The following is a 21,300-nucleotide window of genomic DNA, read 5'->3' as shown; positions in this document are numbered from 1 at the left end:
TGCCATTGATTGAGGGGTAAATGTTGTCCAGGGCACTGCTCTGCTGCTCTTCAAAATAGTGCAATGGATTTTTCTTTTTTACATATGCCTGAGAGCAGATGGGGCCTTGTGTATAAAGGCAGCACCTCCAACAGTGCAACACTCCCTCAGTACTGCACTGGAGTGTCAGCCTTGATGTTTGTGTTCAAGTCTTGGAGTCCTGGCACTTGAACTGAACCCACAACCTTCTGACTCGGGTGAGAGTGTTAACCACTGAGTCACAACTGACATCTAAATGGTGTTGGTGCTGCTTCTGCTTGCTTGACACAACCTGAGCAACTTTTTGGTAAGTTGCAAAACTCAAAATTAATGTTATCAAATCAAGTTGCAAGATTTTTTCAGATTAACTTTGTATTTGTTTTCAAAGCTTTGTGTATTCTTTATCCAGAAACAGATGTTGTATTGATGTAAAAGCAAAATACTGTGAATGCAGGAAATTTGAAATAAAAATAGAAAATGCTGTTTCACAACAGTAACTACACTTCAGAAGTACTTCATTCGCTATAAAGTGCTTTGGGACGTCCTGTGGTTGTGAAAGGCACTGTATAAATGCAGGTCTTTTTCTTTAGCATTCAGCGCAGGTCAGCAAGTCAGGCAGCATCTGTGGAGAGAGAAAGAGTTAATGTTTCAGGTCTGTGACCTTTCATCAAAACTGGGAGAAGTTAAAAATTTAATATGTTTTAAGCAAATGGAGGGGGAAAGGGTGAGAAGAACATCATAAGGGGAGTGGAGGACAGGAGAGATTAAATGACAAAAGGGTTCACGGTGCAAGGGCAAAAGGAATGGAAATGGGACATGTTAAGAAACAAAAGCTGTCTCTAGAGGGTGTCTGAATAGCAGGACCCTGAATAGCTGCCATCTGAAAGCAAACTAAAGGAAATGAGAGGGAAAAAAAACAAACCCAAGAAAACCAAAAGAAAATGGGGGCAGAGGTTATGATCTAAATTTGTTGAACTCGGTGTTGAGTCCAGAAGGCTGTAAAGTGCTAAGTTGAAAGCTGAGGTGCTGTTCCTCACATTTGAACTGATCTTCATTGGAACACTAAGGTCAGAGTGGGAGCAAGGTGGAGAATTAAAATGACAGGCAACCGGAAGCTTGGGTCACGCTTGCAGTCTGGATGGAGGTGTTCAGCAAATTGGTCATCCAGTCCATGTTTGGTCTCCCTAATGTAGAAGGGACCACATCATGAGTAGCAAATACAGTAAACTAAACTGAAAGAAGTACAAGTAAATTGCTGTTCAACCTGGAATGAGTGGGGCCTTAGACAGTGAGAAGAGGGGAATGTATAAGGGCATGTGTTGTATCTCCTGTGTTTGTATGAAAAGGTGCTGGGGGTGATTGAGAAATGGACCAGGTTATCGTGGAGCGAACAGTCCCTTAGGAATGCAGAGAAGGGAGGGCAAGATGTGTTTGATGGTGGCAGAAATGACATGATCCGTTGAATATGGAGGTTCATGGGCTGGCAGGTCAGAACAAGGAAAACCCTAGTGTGGTTCTGGGAAACAGGGGAAGGGGTGAGAGCTGAAGTCGTGAAATAGAACAGACATGGTTTAGGGCCCCGAGAACCACGGTGGAGGTGAATCCTTGATTGAGAAAAAGGGAAGGCATGTCGGAAGCACTAGTATTGAAGATTGTATCGTCTGAACAAATGTGATGGTGACGGAAAAACTGAGACTGGAAGAGTCCTTACAGGAAGCAGCATGTGAGGAAGTGTAGTTAAGGTAGCTGTGGGAGTCTGTGGTCTTAGTGAATATTGGTTGATTGCCTCACCCCATAAATGGAGACAGAAGTCAAGGAAGGGATGGGTTGGAGATGAACCATGTTAGGTCAAGACAAGGGTGGAAATTGGAAGCAAAGTTGTTGAAATTTTCCAGTTTGGGGTAAGAGCAGGAAACAGCACTGAGAGCCATCAATGTACTGGGAAAAAGAGGTGAGGGAGGGAGCCTGGTGAATAGGACTGGAACATAGAATGTTCCACATATTCTAAAAAGCAGACATAGCTACAATCCACTCGGGTATTCATAGAAACGCCTCTTATTTGAACGAAGTGAGTGAAGTTGAAGGAGAACTTATTCAATGTGAGATGTTTGAGAGTTACAAGCTAGCCAGGAAAGATCTAAAGGGAGAGCTAAGAAGAGCGAGGAGAGGACACGAGAAGTCATTGGCGGATAGGATCAAGGAAAACCCTAAGGCTTTCGATAGGTATATCAGGAATAAAAGAATGACTAGAGTTAGATTAGGGCCAATCAAGGATAGTAGTGGGAAGTTGTGTGTGGAATCAGAGGAGATAGGGGAAGCGTTAAATGAATATTTTTCGTCAGTATTTACAGTAGAGAAAGAAAATGTTGTTGAGGAGAATACTGAGATACAGACTACTAGGCTAGATGGGATTGAGGTTCACAAGGAGGAGTTGTTAGCAATTTTGGAAAATGTGAAAATAGATAAGTCCCCTGGGCCAGATGGGATTTATCCTAGGATTCTCTGGGAAGCCAGGGAGGCGATTGCAGAGCCTTTGTCCTTGATCTTTGTTGTCATTGTCGACAGGAATAGTGCCGGAAGACTGGAGGATAGCAAATGTTGTCCCCTTGTTCAAGAAGGGGAGTAGAGACAGCCCTGGTAATTATAGACCTGCGAGCCTTACTTCGGTTGTGGGTAAAATGTTGGAAAAGGTTATGAGATAGGATTTATAATCATCTTGAAAAGAATAAGTTCATTAGCGATAGTCAGCACGGTTTTGTGAAGGGTAGGTCGTGCCTCACAAACCTTATTGAGTTTTTCGAGAAGGTGACCAAACAGGTGGATGAGGGTAAAGCCGTGGATGTGGTGTATATGGATTTCAGTAAGGCGTTTGATAAGGTTCCCCACGGTAGGCTATTGCAGAAAATACGGAAGTATGGGATTGAAGGTGATTTAGAACTTTGGATCAGAAATTGGCTTGCTGAAAGAAGACAGAGGGTGGTGGTTGATGGCAAATGTTCATCCTGGAGTTTAGTTACTAGTGGTGTACCGCAAGGATCTGTTTTGGGGCCACTGCTGTTTGTCATTTTTATAAATGACCTGGAAGAGGGTGTAGAAGGGTGGGTTAGTAAATTTGCGGATGACACGAAGGTCGGTGGAGTTGTGGATAGTGCCGAAGGATGTTGTAGGTACAGAGGGACATAGGCTGCAGAGCTGGGCTGAAAGATGGCAAATGGAGTTTAATGTGGAAAAGTGTGAGGTGATTCACTTTGGAAGGAGTAACAGGAATGCAGAGTACTGGGCTAATGGGAAGATTCTTGGTAGTGTAGATGAGCAGAGAGATCTTGGTGTCCAGGTACATAAATCCCTGAAAGTTGCCACCCAGGTTAATAGGGCTGTTAAGAAGGCATATGGTGTGTTAGCTTTTATTAGTAGGGGGATCGAGTTTCGGAGCCACGAGGTCATGCTGCAGCTGTACAAAACCCTGGTGCGGCCGCACCTGGAGTATTGCGTGCAGTTCTGGTCACCGCATTATAGGAAGGATGTGGAAGCTTTGGAAAGGGTGCAGAGGAGATTTACTAGGATGTTGCCTGGTAAGGAGGGAAGGTCTTACGAGGAAAGGCTGAGGGACTTGAGGTTGTTTTCGTTGGAGAGGAGGAGGAGGAGAGGTGACTTAATAGAGACATATAAGATAATCAGAGGGTTAGATAGGGTGAATAGTGAGAGTCTATTTCCTCAGATGGTGATGGCAAACACGAGGGGACATAGCTTTAAGTTGAGGGGTGATAGATATAGGACAGATGTTAGAGGTAGTTTCTTTACTTAGAGTAGTAGGGGCGTGGAACGCCCTGCCTGCAACAGTAGTGGACTCGCCAACTTTAAGGGCATTTAAGTGGTCATTGGATAGACATATGGATGAAAATGGAAGAGTGTAGGTCAGATGGTTTCACAGGTTGGCGCAACATCGAGGGCCGAAGGGCCTGTACTGCGCTGTAATGTTCTATGTTTAGCTGGGCGGAGGAGGGTGGTGCTGGATGGGGACAGGTTCCATTCAAGAAAGAACCAGGGAGCTCTGGGACTGTTTTGGTGGGGGATGGATGTGTGGAGGGATTGGACATCCATGGTGAAAAGGAGATGGTTCAGGCCAGGAAACTGGAAACAGTTAGTGACTGAGGGCAGAGGCATTGATGTAGGGTGGGAAAAGACTGGACAAGGAAGAAAAAACATTCTTCCAGTCCTTTTCAAGCCCTGCCCCCCAACTGTTTTTCCAGTACATTGATGGCTATCAGTGCCACTTCCTGCTCTCACCCTGAATTGGAAAATTTCAGACTTTGTTTCCAATTTCCACCCTTGTTTTGCCTTCACATGTTCTATCTCTGACCCTTCCCCTCAACTTCTCAGCCTAACCCCAGAAATGGAGACAATCAAACAATATTCACTATGGGTAAATTGGCCATTATAAATTGCCCCTAGTATAGGTAGGTGGTCGGGGAATATAGAGACAGGTGGGGATGTGGTAGGAATATGGGATTAGTGTAGGATTAGTATAAATGGGTGGTTGATGGTCGGCACAGACTCAGTGGGCCGAAGGGCCTGTTTCAGTGCTGTATCTCTAAATAAAATAAAAATAAGCCCACTGACTCCCACAGCTACCTTGACTACACTTGCTCACATGCCCCTTTCTGTAAGGACTCTCTTCCGTTCTCCCCAGTTTTTCCATTTGTTGCATCTGTTCTGACGGTGCCACCTTCCATACGTGCACTTCCATTGTGTCTTCCTTTTTCCTCAATCAGGGAGTCACCTCCACCATGGTTGACAGGCCCTTTAATTGTATCCATTCCATTTCACACACTACTGTCCTCACCTTCCACCCCACCAGCCTCTGTATTCAACAGATCATCCACTGGCTTTTCTGCCACCTCCAGTGTGATCACCTTGTCATGTCACTACACCTTCCCTTGTGTCTGGCTGAAGAAAAAGTTGTGTAGCATTGTAGAAGGATTCGCAGGCTAAACATAGCCTGACGAGGACTGTGACATGGACACTTCTTTTGTGCTTCCTCCTCCCTGCCCCCCCCCCCCCCCCCCACCTCACCCCAGTGTGATGCTACCACCAAACATGTCTTCCCTTCCCCTCCCCTTCCAGCATTCAGAAGGGACCATTCCCTCCACGATATCCTGGTCCCCTCCGTTACCTGCAACGCACCCTCCTTTCTTATGACGGCTTTTCTTACAAGTGCAGGAGATGCAGCACCTGCCCTTGTTACCTCATCCCTTCTCACTCTCCGAAGTCCCAAACATTCTTTCCGGTCGAACAACAATTTTACTTGTACTTTCAATTTAGTATACTGTGTTTGCTGATCACAATGTGGTGGTCTCCACATTGGGGGGACCAAATGCAGACTGGGTGACGACTTTGCTGAACACCTGCATTCAGACCACAAGTGTGATCACGAGCTTCCAGTCGCCTGTCGTTTTAATTCTCCATCTTGCTCTTATGCTGACCTCTGTCCTTAACCTGCTGCACTGTTCCAATGAAGCTCAAGGAACAGCATCACGTCTTTCACAATAATTTCAGAGCATGACAGCCCCCCATTTTACTTTCATTTTTAGCTATTTTTTCTTTTTTTTACATTCTTTTTTACATATTTTACAATCTTTTTTTTTTTGCATTTATTTCATTTCATAGTTTGTTCAGTTTGCTTACCCACTGTTTTTTCAGGTTTGCATTTGCTGCTGTTCAATATTCAGTGTATTAACACCTAATCTGTACTAATGCTTTGTCTTTCAACACACCACTAACATATTGTTTGCCTTTGCTCCATGACCTCTTGGGCAGCTATGTGACCTAGTCCAATCTCGACCTCCTTTGTTATCTCTTGCCCCACCCCCACCTCACTTGCTTATAACCTGTGACTTTTCTAATATTTGTCAGTTCCGAAGAAGGGTCACTGACCCGAAACGTTAACTCTGCTTCTCTTTCCACAGATGCTGCCAGACCTGCTGAGTGGTTCCAGCATTTCTTGTTTTTATATCACATCTTTCCACTGGGCACTGGATTCAACATTAAGTTCAAGAATTTTAGATCATAAGCCTTTGCCCCCATTTTGTTTCACTTTTCAGTTTGGTATTTCTCTTGTTTCTCTTTCTCTCTCTCTCTCTCATTTCATTCACTTTTCTTTCGGATGGTAGCTGTTCAGGATCCTGCCATTCACACCTCTAGAGTATTAGACCTGCTGCTCTTTCTTTATCGCATTAGTGCTCCCTTTGGCCTTGCACCAGTGCAGAGAAGTGTGATGTGACACATTTTGGTATGAAGAACAAGGAGAGGCAATATAAAATGAAGGGTACAATTCTAAAGAGGGTGCTGGAGAGACCTGGAGGTATATGTGCACAAACGTTGAAGGTGGCAGGACAAGTTGAAAAAAATGGTTAAATTGACATATGGAATCGTGAGCTTTATAAATAGAGGCATAGAGTACAAAGGCAAGGAGATTTTGATGAACCTTTTAAAAACACTAGTTTGGCCTCTTCTAGAATATTTTGTCCAATTCTGAGCACCACACTTTCAGAAGGATGTGAAGGCATTAGAGGGGGTGCAGGAAAGATTCATGCGAATGGTTCCAGGGATGAGGGATTTCAGTTACATGGATAGGTTGGAGAAGCTGTGGTTCTTTGAGAACAGGTTGAGAGGAGATTTGATAGAGATGTTCAAAATCATGGGTCTGGACAGAGTAGATAGGGAGAAACTGTTCTCTTTGACAGAACGGTCAAGAACCAGAGGACACTGATTTAAGGTGATTGGCAAAAGAGGAAAAGCTGTTTTATGCAGTGAGTGGTTAGAATCTGGAATGTACTGCCACAGATTGTGGTGGAGGCAGATTCAGTCACGGCTTTCAAAAGGAAATTGGATAAGCATCTGAAAGAAAATTTGCAGGGCTGTGGAGTGGAACTAGCTGAGTTTCTCTTGCAGAGACTGGCCAAATGGCCTCTTTCTGCGCTGTAACCATTCTGATCCTATGGGGAGTGTTGCCCTTGACCAATGTACTCGTACTCCTAGGAACTGACATTTGGAAAAGTATGAGCTAATAAATGGGAGTCTGCGCAGATTTGATGAAGGCAAGTTATATTTCAGCTGATTTGCTTTCTTTGAAGCGGTAACAGAGTGGGTTGAATTGTATATGGATTTCCAAAAGGTGTTTTGTCAAATGCCACATATTAGATTTGCCAGTAAAGTTAAAGCCCATGGAATTGAAGCTACAGTGGCAACATGGATACAAATTGGTTAAGGGACAGAAAGCAGAGAGAGGTTTTGAACGGTTTTTTAAGACTGGAGGAAAGAATACAGTGAGTATTAGACCTGCTGCTCTTTTTGATATATATTAATGACCTGGACTTGGATATGCATGGTATATGTTCAAAATTTGTAAATAATACAAACTCGTATAGTAAAATGATGACAGACAACAAACGCAACAGACTGCAGGAGGGCAGGGACTGATAAAATGGGCAGAAACAGCAGGTGAAATTTAATGCAACAAAGTATGTCATGATACATTTTGGTAGGAAGGATGAGAGGCAATATGAAGTAAATAGTACAGTTTTAAAGCAGGGGCAGGAACATACATCTGGGGATGTATGTAGATCTTTGAAGGTGGCATGACAAGTTAAGAAGGCTGTTTAAAAAGCATATGGATCCTTTTATTTGTAGAGGAACCGAGTACAAAAGTAAGGGACTTGTGATAAAACTTTTATAAAACACTAATTAGGCCCCAGCTGGAGTATTGTATCACAATGGCTACCACACTTTAGATAGGATGGCAAGGCCTTAGAGAGGGTACAGAAGAGATTTACTGGAATGGTACCAGAGATGAGGGACCTCAGTTCTGTGGGAGACTGGAGAAGCTGAAGGCTTGTTGGAGCAGAGAAGGTTAAGAGATTTGATTGAGGTGTTCAACATCATGAAGGATTTTGAGTGGCAGAAAGGTCAGTAGCCAGAAGGCACAGATTTAATGTGATTGCCAAAATAACAAGAGGTGACATGAGCAAACATTTTTCATGAGTTGTGGGATGATCTGGAATGCACAGCATGAAAGGATATTGGAAGCAAATTCAATTTTAAAATGCAAAACAGCATTTAATAAATACTTGAAAGGAAATAAAATTACAGCACGATGGGGATATAGAATGAGAGTGGGACCAAAGAGCCACCACAGGCACAATGGGCCAAATGGCTTCTTTCTGTGTTGTATTATTCTAACAGCTCTTTTGGCTTCAGGTATGTAGAGGAGTTAATACATTCAAAATGTTTTGTTTTTGAAGATGTTACTTGAGTGCATCCTAATCTGGTTTACTACTTGATTACAGATGCTTTTGATAGAGAATACAGAGCAGCTTACGAGCGCTTGACAGAAGAACAAGTGAAGGTGGCACTCCCGATTGATTCACCACCCTGCACCAGGATCGAGTGGTGCCGGAAGTGTTTTGAGCCTCCCTTCATCTGAAAAAAACTGCAATATGGTTATGGAATTGAACCACTATAATTTACGTCCAAAGTATGAATGTACAAACTTCAAACTAAGCATATGTGCCGAGGTGATTAGAATTAAGATGTTGATGTATGTGGAGATATGGCTGCACAATTTGAGGTGCTGTTGCATTGTGAATAACAGGGGGGGGGGGCAAAAAAACTGTTCACTGTTTCTAAGCTTCTATGGAAGGGAGATTTAATCAAAAGGAACTGCTAAACACTAAATGTCTTAAGGCAGATCTGCCATTTGCTATCAAAGCTCTAGTTGTGCAATGTTTTGTACAAATATGACAAAGGATGGTTCTGACTTTTGTATTCCTGAGTATCAATGACTAGATTTTAAGTTGTTTTGCTTGATTTTCTTTCGATGTAAATGAAATGTTGAGATTCTACAGTTCAGATGAAATCACTAGCTGTACTATAATAAAATTAGGGGATCATTCTCTTGAGTTTTTTGTAGGAAAAGTGTAAAGCATCACCTGATTGGGGAATTGGAGGGTGCTCATAATGAACAGCCTGATTGACGTGTCTCTGAGCTGTGCTCAGCTGATGCTTTATGTCCAGGTGATGAAGATGAAAATTGACCTTGTGTCCTACAGTGCAGTTTTAGTGCTGCAGTTATAAAGGGATGCTGTAATTTTATGCTGAGATTTGATACATTCTGAAGTAGAAGCACAGTTGGACTTCTCCCGTTTTGTCTGTGTATGTTTAAAAAAACCAGAGTAATTTTATTGAAATCAGAAATATTGCTGACATTGGTTCTTTAGGATTTAGGTCTGAAAAATTATAAAAGCACTGGGTAAACTGTGGCAGTACAAATACTATTGAAGGACAGAATTTCTGTTCTGATATCTGTATGTAATCCTGTATTAAAGACTTTACCACATTGAGCTGTAAAATAATTGATTTTATATTTTAACATTTCTAGAAAGGCAGATTGCATCTATGGGCCAAATCTTGTACAGCTACACAGTTTTATGTTAGTATGATTCTCTATATAAAATGTATGTGAACATATTAAACAAAATTACTTGTTCAATAAAGGATAGTTATTCAAAATTGTCATTTTTTTATTGTAAAGAGATAAAGTATATAAATTAGAGTGTGCAGCAGAAACAAGCCGTTTTGCCTTACTAGTCTGTGCTGGTATTTACACTTCGAATCTCCTTCCATTCCATCTGCCTCATCTCAGCCTATCATTGTATCTTTTTATTCCCTTTTCTCTCATGTACTTGTCTGGTTTCCTTTTAAAAGCATCTAAGCTATTTGCCTCAGCCATTTGCTGTCGTCATGAGTTCCACATTCTAACCACTGAGTACAGAAATCTCTCCATCTGCTTACTGGATTTATTAGTAACTATCTTGTATTTATGGCCTCTAGTCTTTGATTCTCCTGCAAGTGGAAACCTGGTCTCCACATCTGCCCTGTTCAAAACATTTATAATTTTGAAGACTTTCAAGTGTCCAAAAGGCCCCAATGAGTTCAATCTTTGACAGCACTTTTCCAGTGCTTCTATGTCCTTTTTATAAAATGGAGACCAAAATTGTTGATTCATTCACGTGAGTGCTGCTCATAAGGCCAGCATTTATTGCCCAGCCTAGATGAAGCCTCTTCACCTGGCTATAGCTTCCACCACTTGCCCCCTGGTGTGTCACATCACCAAATCACACCTTAGACTAACTCCCTACTGCTTTGGAACTTTCTCCTCCTTTGAGCATCTCAGCTTGTTCTACCTCTCTCACATCATTCAAAGTCCATGTTCTATACGGTCTAACCAAGTACAATAAGTTTTCTCAGATATTTTCACAACTTTCTTTCCAGACTCTGCACCAAGTGACCCCTCATCCTCGGTGATTTCAACCTTCATCTCAACTCATCATGTCTGAGTTCACAGCCCTCCTGTCCTCTCTAAATCTCTCCCTCCATGTGATCTCTCCAATCCCTATTGAGTAATGAACCCCCCACACACACCTTTGCCATCTCGTGTTTCTATTCCCACAGTATCGATAATAGCTGAGGCCTTCTCTGATTGTTTCCTCGTATCATTCTCCACCCAAATCCACCTTCCACATCCTAACCCTACCTCTTGCTGTATTCACCTCTGGAAAAACATAAGAAATAGGAACAGGAGTAGGCCATTCAGCCCGCTCTGCCATTCAATGAGATCATGGCTGATCTACTTCAACGCCATTTTCCTGTGCCATCCCCGTAACCCTTGATGTTTTTAATATGTAGAAATCTATTGATCGCCATCTTGAACAAACCCAATGCCTTGAGCCTCTACAATCCTTCGGGGCAGAGAATTCCAAAGATCCACCGCCAGCTAATTGAAGAAATTCCTCTCATCTCAGTCCTAAATGGCCTACCCCTTATGACTGTGTCCCTGGTTCTGGACTCCCCAGCCAGGGGAAACAGCCTTCCTGCTTCAACCCTGTCGAGCCCTGTAAGAATTTTGTATGTTTTTTTTTTAGAGATACAGCACAAACAGGCCCACCGAGTCTGTGCCGACCATCAACCACACACTTATACTAATCCTACCCTAATTCCATATTCCTACCACATCCCCACCTGTTCCTATATTTCCCTACCACCTACCTATACTAGGGGCAATTTATAATGGCCAATTAACCTATCACCCTGCAAGTCTTTGGCATGTGGGAGGAAACCCACGCAGACACGGAGAACTTGCAAACTCCACACAGGCAGTACCCAGATTTGAACCCGGGTCGCTGGAGCTGTGAGGCTGCGGTGCTAACCACTGCGCCACTGTGCCACCCTTTGACTAAAGCCGTTTGAATGAGATCACTTTCATTCTTCTAAACTCCAGAGAATAAAGGCCCGGTCTATTTAATATTTCCTCATAGGACAATCCCTCCATCCCAGGAATTAGTTTGGTGAACCTTCATTGCACTCTCTTTATGATAACTTTCCTTAGTTGAGACCAAAACTACACACAATACTCCAGGTGCGGTCTCATCAGGGCTCTATATAATTGCAGTAAGACATCTTTACTCCTATACTGAAATCCTTTTGTAATGAAGGCCAACATATCATTTGCTGCCTTAATTGCTTGCTGTACCTGCATATTCTCTTTCAGTGACTTGTGAACAAGAGCACCCAAGTCCCTTTGAATTTCAACACTTCCCAGCCTCTCGCCATTTAGGAAATACTCTTTATTTCTGTTTTTCCTACCAAAGTGCAAAACCTCATTTCTCCACAATGTATTCTATCTGCCAAATTTTTGCCCACTCGCCTAACCTCTCCAAATCCCCTTGAAGTTTCTTTGCATCTTCCTCCTAGTTTTGTGTCATCTGCAAACTTGGAAATATGAAATTTAATCCCATGTCCAAATCATTGATATAGATTGTGAACAGCTGGGCCCAAGCACTGATGCTTGCGATACCCAACTAGTCACAGCCTGCCAATCTGAAAATGACACATTTATTCCTACTGTTTTCTGTCTGTTAACCAGTTCTCAATCCATAACAGTATATTCTCCTCCCCTTCCCCCCCCCCCCCAATCCCATGTGTTCTAATTTTATTTACTAAGCTCTTGTGTGGGACATTAGCCAAAGCTTTCTGAAATCTAAATATACCACATCCACCCATTCCCCCTTATCTATTATCTACATCCTCAAAATATCTTTGTTAAACATGATTTCTTTCATAAATCCATTGTTGACTCTGCCCAATCCAGCCATTATTTTCTAAGTGTCCTGTTATCACATCCTTTATTATAGATTCTAGCATTTTCCCTATGACAGGCTAACAGGTCTGTAGTTCCCTGTTTTCTTAAATAGTGGTTATATTTGCCAGTTTCCAACCTGTAGGAACCATTTCAGAGTCTAGAATTTTGAAAGATGACCGCAAATGCATCTATCTCTATAGCCACCTCCTTCAACTCTGGGATGTAGATCATCAGGTCCTGGGAGTTTATCTACTTTTAAGTCTCATTATTTTCCCGAGTACTTTTTTTTTAACATATCTTGCAATTCCTTGTTTACATTAGTCCCTTGATTCTCCATTATTTCTGGGAGGTTTTTAGTATTTTCCTCCATATCCCTAAACTAACCCCCAATTTACTTCCAACTGCACTTTAAAAATCCCAACTATCTGGCCATTGTCCCTGTTTGCCACAACATTTCTGCAGCTACTCATTTCCACAGCCACACCCTTGCCTCCACCTTTGTTGTCCTAATCCCCAATAAAAGCTTTACACTCTCACCCTGGCACTCATCTCTGCTCCCTGACATCCAAGGGACACAGACTTGAAAGGATATGGTTTAGCCATTCACTGCCAGATCTGGTTGGAACACATAAAGCATTCTCTGGTCCTGCTCTTATCTGCTAAAACTGCTCACTATTCCAGGATCATCCTGGAATAGAAATGTAACCCTTGGCTTGTTGAAAACCGTCGTCTTAAACCCCTCTCCATTGTCTCCTGCACCCTTCCCTCCAACAATGAGCTCATATGTTACTAAGATAAAACCATCTGCTCAGTGGCTTCTGCCAGTTCCCTCCCTTCCATTAGCCCACTAGACCAAACTTCCTCCTAGCCCTGCACTTGTATCTTTCTCTAATTTCTCTCCTGTCTCCCCTCATGCCCTTTCCAAGTTCATTTGTCCATGCAACCCACCTCCTGCTCTTTAAACCTTATTCCCACTAAATTGCTGATCACCAACTTCCCTTCATGGTGCCCATGTTAGCTGATACTCTCTTCAGGTGTTGTCCCCCTCCTTTAAATCTGCTGTCATATGTCCTCAAAAAACCAACCCTTGACCGCCTCTGTCCTTGCAAACTGCTGCCCCCCTCTCCAATTCACCTTTGCTCTCAAGTCCTTGAACATGTTATTGCCTTCCAAATCCGTACCGGTCAGTCACTATGACACAGACGGAAGCCATTGAGTCCATACTGGCTCTCTGTAGAGCGATCCAGTCAGTCCCATTCCCTTGGTCTATCCCCCAAGGTCTTTCAAGTTTATTTCCAAGTGCCCAAACAATTTCCTTTTGAAAACATTGATCGACTCTGCTTCCATCACATTTGTGGGGTGAGTTTCCAGTAATTACTTTTTCACACCTCCCTGCACAACTTGCCTAAAACATTGTATCTGTGTCCTTTAATGGCCAATTAATGGGAACAGCTTTTCCTAAACCTGTCATAATCTTCGACATCTTGATCAAATCTCCCCTTAATCACGTTTGTTCCAACGAGAACATCCCAGCTTCTCCAATCTCACCTGTACCTGAACTCCCTCATCCTTGGAACCATTCTGGTGAATCTTCTCTGCACCCTCTTGAGGACTCTAACATTCTTCCTAGGAATGTCCTTACACCCTTTCTCAAATAAGGGTGCCACATTTTTTCCTTTCCAATCCTCTGGCGCCTGGCCTGCACCTCGGGAAGATTATGGCAAGTCTTTCCGCTATCTACCGCACCCCCCCCCCCCCACCCCCTTCCTTTAGCAACCTGGAATGCATTCCATCTGGATCAGGCAATTTATCCGTTCTAAGCTTGGCCAGCCTTTCCAGTAATTCTGCCTATGAGTTTTCACCCTACCCATTACCTGTACTATCTCCGCTTCTGATATTTTGTTAGCATCCTCTTCCTTAATAAAAATTGATATAAAGTACTTAAGTATTCTAGCCTTGCCTTGCACCTCTAAGCATATATCACCCTTTTTGTTCTTATTGGACCCACCCTACCTCTTACTACCCGCTTACTATTTACATGCCGGTAGAAGATTTTTGGGTTCCCTTTTTCTGTTGACTGCCATTCTATTCTCATATTCTCTCTTTGCCAGTCTTATTTTCCTCTTCACTTCCCCTCTCAACTTATTGTATTCGGCCTGGTTCGCACTTGAATAATTCACCTGGCATGCATCATACACCCTTTTTTTAAAATCATATCCTCTATCTCCCTCGTCATCCAAGGTGCTCTGGCTTTCCTTCTTCTTGGAATGTACCTAGCCTGTACCTGAAACATCTCCTCCCTAAATATCACCCATTATTCAGTTACAGTTTTTCCTATTGGTCTTTGGTTCCATTTTACTCTGGCTAGATTCCCTCATCCCATTGGAGTTTGTGTTTTCCAATCTACTTTAGATTTTTCCCTGCTCTACTCCATTACTAATCTAAACCTTATGATACAATGTTCACTCTTACCCAAGTGATCTCGCATAGACACTTGGCCCACCTCATTCCCGAGCACCAGATCCAGCAATGCCTCCTTCATAGTTGGACCGAGAACATACTGGTCAAGTTCTCCTGAACACATTTCAGAAATTCCTCCCCATGCTTACCCTTTACTCTTAACACAATCCCAATCTATATTAGGGTAATTAAGGTCCCCAAATATCACCATAGAAAGTTTAAGGCACAAAGAGGCCACTTGGCCTATCATGTCTGTGCCAGCCAAAAAACGACCCATCTATTCTAATCCCACCTTCCAGCATTTGGGCCGTAGCCCTGCAGATTACAGCACTTGAGGCGCATATCCAGACTCCTTTTGAATGAGTTAAGGGTTTTGGCCTCAACTAACCTTTCAGGCTGTGGGTTCCAGAGGACAATGTAGGTGTAGAGATCAGGGAGGGGGATTGTGATATGCTTGAACAAATTAGCATTGAAAGGAAGGAGGTATTAGTGGTTTTAGCGGGCTTAAAAGTGGATAAATCCCCAGGCCCAGATGAGATGCATCCCAGGCTGCTATGTGAGGCGAGAGGAGATAGCAGGTGCCCTGACACAAATTTTCAAATCCTCTCTGGCTACAAAAGTGCTGGAGGACAGTGAATGTGGTACCATTATTCAAGAAGGGATAAACCAGGTAATTACAGGCCAGTGAGTCTAACATCAGTGGTTGGAAAACTATTGGAAAATATTCTGAGGAATAGGATTAATCTCCACTTGGAGAGGCAGGGATTAATCAAGGATAGTCAGCATGGCTTTGTCGGGGAGAGATCATGTCTAACAAATTTGATTTAATTTTTCGAGGAGGCTTTTGATAAGGTTCTGAATGGGAGATTGGTTAAGGAGGAAAGAGCCCATGGGATCCAGGGCAATTTGGATCCAAAATTGGCTTAGTGGCAGGAAACAGAGGGTGATAGTCGAGGGTTGTTTTTGCGATTGGAAGCCTGTGACCAGTGTTGTACAGCAGGGATCGGTGCTGGGACCCTTGCTGTTTGTAGTGTATATTAATGATTCAGACTTGAATATAGGAGGTATGATCAGTAAGTTTGCAGATGACACGAAAATTGGTGGTGTCGTAAGTAGTGAGGAGGAAAAGCTTAGATTATAGGGCGATATAGATGGGCAGAGCAGTGGCAAATGGAATTTTATCCTGAGAAGTGTGAGGTGATGCATTTTGGGAGGACTAACCAGGCAAGGGAATATACAATGGATAGTAGGACCCTAGGAAGTACAGAGGGTCAGAGGGACCTTGGTGTACTTGTCCATAGATCACTGAAGGCAGCAGCACAAGTAGATAAGGTGGTTAGGAAGGCATATGGGATATTTGCCATGTGGGACCATGTTAAAAGCCTTGATACAATCCACGTAGACCACATCAACTGCATTACTCTCTATCTTCCTTGATACTTCTTCAAAAAATTCAAACAAGTTGGGCAAACAAGATCTTCCCTTAACAAATCCATGCTGACTATCCTTGATTAACCTGTGCCTTTCTAAGTGACAGTTTATCTTTTCTCTCAGAATAGATTCCAATAACCTGCCCACTACTGAGGTTAGACTGACTGACCTGTAATTATTCGATCTATCCCTCGCTCCCTTTTTAAACAGGAGTTCAATGTTAGCAGTTGTTCAATTCTCCGACACCACACCTGTATCCAGTGAGGACTGGAGAATGATGGTCAGACCTTCTGCTATTTCCTCTCTTGCTTCTTTTAACAGCCTAGGGTACATTTCATCAGGCCCTGGTGATTTATCAACTTTCAAGGATGCCAATTCCATTAATACTTCCTCTCTCCCTATGTTTGTCACATCCAATACTTCGCACTCCTCCTCAACTACAATATCTGCATCGTCCCCCTCTTTTGTGAATACAGACGCAAAGTACTCAGTAAGAACCATACCGATATCTTCCGCTCCTATACATAGGTTACCTTTTTGGTCTTTTATGGGCCCTACTCTCCTTAGCTATCCTCTTAACGTATTGATAAAACATCTTTGGGTTCACCTTGATTTTGCTTGCCAATATTCTTTCATGCTCTCTCTTAGCTTTCCTGATTTCCTTTTTGATTTCACCCCTCCACTTTCTATACTCCTCACGACTTTCTGTAGTATTGAGTTTTCGGTATCGGACATAAGCTTTACTTTTCTGCTTTATCTTACCCTCTAAGTTCCTTGACATCCATAGGGCTCTAGATTTGGTGGTCCCACCCTTTTTCTTTGTGGGAACATGTTTACTCTGAACCCTTGAATCTCCCCTTTGAATGCCTCTCACTGCTGACACTGATTTACCTTCAAGTAGCTGTTTCCAGTCCACTTTCGCTAAATTACTTCTCAGTTTAGTAAAATTGGCCTTGCCCCAATTGAGAACTCTAACTCCTGTTCTTTCTCTGTCCTTTTCCATAATTATGTTACAATTGACTGAATTATGATCACTACCACCAAAATATTCTCCCACTGTCGCTCCTTCCACCTGCCCATCTTAATTTCCTAAAACTAAGTCTAAAACTGCACCCTCTCTTGTTGGACTTGCTACATACTGGGCAAAAACGTTCTCCTGAATGCACCTCAAGAATTCTGCTCCTTCAATTCCTTTCACACTAAAACTATCCCAGTTAATATTGGGGTAGTTAAAATCCCCTATTACTGCCCTATTGTTGTTGCACTTCTCAGAGATTTGCTCTATCTCCCTCTGACTGTGGGTCTACACTACACTCCCAGCAGTGCGATTGCTCCTTTTGTGTTCCCTAGCTCAATCCATATGGCCTCATTTGATGAACCTTCCGACATATCATCTCTCCTCACAGCTGCAATAGTTTCTTTGACCAAAATTATCACTCCCCTCCTTTCTTATCCTCCTCCCTATTGCGTTGAAAGCCCTGCAACCAGGAACGTGGAGCTGCCATTCCTGTCCCGCCTTAAGCCATGTTTCTGCAATAGCTATGATATCATACTGCCATGTGTCTATCTGTGCCCTCAGCTCATCTGCTTTATTTGTTATACTCTTTGCCTTGAAATAAATACCCTAGAGCACTGCCAAACTTTTTATTTTCTAACCTTTGTTTCCTCTGTATTCCGGACTCATCCATTAATTTTCTGCCATCCATTTTCATTTGATTTTGACCCAGTTGAGTCTACCCTCAGGTCCCCATCCCCCTGCCTAACTAGTTTAAACCTTCTCCAACAGCACTAGGAAAACGCAAGGAACGAAGTCCTGGTTCTGTTCAGGTGCAACCCGTCTTGCCCGTACAGGTCCCATCTCCCCCAAAGCTGATCCTAATGTCCTAGGAATCTAAAGCCCTCCCTCCTGCATCATCTTTCCAGCCATGCATTCATCTGTCTTCTCCTTCGATTTCTATACTCACTTGTGCGTGGCACTGGGAGTAATCCAGAGATTACTACTTTTGAGGTCCTGCTTGCTAATTTCTTACCTAGCTCCCTAGATTCTGACTGCAGGACCACATCCCTCTTTCTACCTATGTTGCTGGCTGTGATGTGGGCCACGATTGCTGGCTGTTCACCCTCTCCCTTCAGGATGCTTTGCAGCCCTCAGTGATAACCTTGACCCTGGCACCAGGGAGGCAACACACCGTCCTGGATTCACGTCTGCCACCACAGAAACACCTGTCTGTTCCCCTGACTATTGAATCACCTATCACTATTGCTCATCCAGTCTTCCCTGTACCCCGCTGTGCAGCTGAGCTACTCATGGTGCCATGGACTTGGCTCTGGCTGCACTCCCCAGGTGAAGCATCACTTTCCTCAGTATTCAGAACTGAATACCTGTTGGAGAGTGAGATGCACTCACGGGTCTCTGTACTATCTGCCTGATTCTTTTTGACTGCTTGGTAGTCACCCATTGCATACTCTTAAGCTGTGGGTTGGCCACATCTATAAACGTGCTATCCACATAGCTCGCATCCTCATGAATACATCGCAGTGTCGCCAGCTACCGCTCAAGTTCCAAAAGCCGGAGCTCAAGCTGCCGCAATTGACAACACTTCCTGCACAAATGGTTCTCCAGGATATGGGAAGCATCCTGGAGCTCCCACATAGCACAGGAGATGCACTCTTGAGGTTGAAGCAACCCTGCCATTCCTTTATTTATTAGTTGACCCTTTGCTATTCCTAAAAAAAACCTTACCCTACAATACCTTAGAATTTTTACCTCACTTGTGCAGATAAATCCTACTAAAAATCAATACAGTTCACTCGTTAAAAGAAACCTTACTCAAAAAAAAATACTTCCAGCTACTCACTTGTTCCTTATTATTACTTCATTTATACTCTTTTTAATCTGCCAGTTGTTGAGACACTATAACCCAGCTATTTATTGATACTCCCTAACAGCAGTTACTCACACCTTGCAGCTTTTCTGTGATGTCACCAGTCTATAGTTTTTGGACATCTCTTAGATTTCCCTGCAGATCTGCTTCTCGAGTGTGCTCTCTCACCATTAAGAGGCCTATAAAATACCCCCGCTTGTGTGATCATACACCTTTTTGCTTCTTTTCCAAAGCTCCATGTTTGAATCCCTCCAATCAAGCTTCTGGTCCTGCAACAATATCAAAACGTGTCTCATCAACATCACACAACATCCTATATGACTGACAAAAGTAAACCATCCCTCCTTGTCCTTCATGACCTGTCTGCAGCCTTTGACATGGTTGATCACACCATCATCCACCACGGCCTCTCCACTGTTAGAATTAGAACAATTCTAGCTGTGGGGGAGTGCACTTGCTTGGTTCCATTCATATCTAACTGTAGCCAGAGAATCATTTTCAATGGCTTCTCTTCCCACTCCCGCACTACTACCATTGGTGTCCCCCAAGGATCTATCCTTGGCCCTCTCCCATTTCTCATCTACATGCTGCCCCTCATCTGAAAGCGCATTTAATTTTTACAGAACACGATAAAACAAAATGCTGCTAAAACTCCACAGGTCTGGCAGCATCTGAACTGGGTAAAGTTAGAGATGTAATAGTTTTTAAGCATGTGAAAGGAGGGAGGATGCGAAAAAGAACAGGAGGAAAGGTCTGTGATAGGGCAGAGGCAGGAGAGATTAAATGTCAAAATGTCATGGTGCAAGGGAGCAGTAATGAGTCAAGTAAAGAAACAAAATATGTGTTGTCATGCTCATGCAAGGAGTAACTATGAACTCTCTACTGAATTTATGAAACAAACTCAAACACTTGAGTGGCCCGGATTCAAACTGACCAATCAGGAGAAAGGATTGTGGCAGCATGTTCTGGAACAGTCGGAGTGGAATCAGTTTTGATTAATTCAGTTATTAGTTCAAAATTGAAGATTCCATCTATTCCAACAAAGAGGAAGGACCCTGCCTAAGATCACCATCTTTAAACTACATGAAGGCAGACCTTGGAGCTTGGCCTTGAATTCCCTACCTGAGAATTTGTACCTGGACTTCACCATTGATCTTTGGCTGGAATGTAACAAGAGCAGTTTGCAACAACGCTAAAGGTCTGCAAAGGAAACCCGACCCGAGCCCAAATGCCGGACCCAGAAACCCGACCTGAGCTGACCCGAACCCGACACGTCGTCGGGGAGTAGGCCTTTACATCAGTACATGGGTAAAGGCCGGCTACCCTACCCGACCCTGACGGGACCAGACGATATGTGTCAGGTTCAGGTCAGCTCAGGTTGGGTTTCTGGGGCCGGCATTCCTTTGCAGACCTTTAAACAGCGCATCCGTCTTCCTGAACCTCTCAAGTCTTTCTTCAGTAAATAAGGGAAAAGATTACAGGCCTGCACCATTTCAAGTCTTCACCCTGGGGAAAAGCAAGTTTAACAGAGAATTCTTTACAAATCATCAGACCTAAAGCATGTTATTGTTATAATCTGAGTAATCTGATACACGTTATTGTGTATCTGAGTATGAGAGTGGGAGCTGTTGCGTACATTTTTGGTGTTGTATAATAAACATTCATCTTTCTTTTAAACTTACATGAAAACCTGTCATTTGTCTGATTGTTGACAATTAAAACACTGAGGGGTTAAAACACTTTTTTAAAAAACAGGCTGTCTTCAGTCAGTTGAGAGGTGAAAAAGTGAAAATCATCCCTCTCATTTCCCAACTGTCTGTAATAGATTGAGGAGCTTGTCATTCAAAATCTGAACTATTAGATTAAACAAGTGAATTGGACTCGGACGGTAAATTGATTATAAAAGTGTAAAAAAGTAAATCAGCAGGTTTTCTCATATTGTTACTGTGCTAAAACACTTAAGACATGGCCAAGTTCGATGCCAACGCCGTTGTAAAACAGGAAGGGTTATCGTGGGGAACATTAAAGTTATTAAATGTTGGGGAACTAAAAGCTGTCGCTAACCAGGTGAGAGTAACTTTAAGGCTGAAAGCAAGAAAGCCCAAGATCCTTAAAACTCTAGCTAGTCATTTTTGTATTGACTCAGAACCAGAAGAAACAGGCATGAAACCTAAGCCTTGGCTCGAATTCAAATGGAAAGAGAAATTACTGTGCAAAAAATGGAATTAGTTTCAAATGCAAAGGGTAAAAGAGCTAGGCACCGAAAACAGCAACAAAAACCCAGCCCTGTCAATCCTACAAAGCTACTTG

General features: G+C 43.0%; 1 protein-coding gene across 4 annotated transcripts in view; it reads left to right on the top strand.

Annotated features, from left to right (window-relative positions):
• Positions 1 to 9,585, top strand: part of dennd4c (DENN/MADD domain containing 4C) — a 201,866-nt gene extending 192,281 nt beyond the window's left edge. For all 4 annotated transcript variants that reach the window (XM_068030282.1, XM_068030281.1, XM_068030278.1 and 1 more), the window contains one exon: positions 8,364 to 9,585. In XM_068030282.1, the coding sequence (XP_067886383.1) occupies positions 8,364 to 8,500 (137 nt within the window). In that variant the 3' untranslated portion in view covers positions 8,501 to 9,585. The remainder of the gene's footprint in view (positions 1 to 8,363) is intronic.
• Positions 9,586 to 21,300: the final 11,715 nt, after the last annotated feature.

Source organism: Heterodontus francisci, chromosome 4 (genome assembly GCF_036365525.1).
Source record: "Heterodontus francisci isolate sHetFra1 chromosome 4, sHetFra1.hap1, whole genome shotgun sequence".
NCBI lineage: Eukaryota > Metazoa > Chordata > Chondrichthyes > Heterodontiformes > Heterodontidae > Heterodontus > Heterodontus francisci.
Note: the sequence above shows the minus strand (reverse complement) of the source record. Positions and strands in the feature narration are given on the sequence as shown.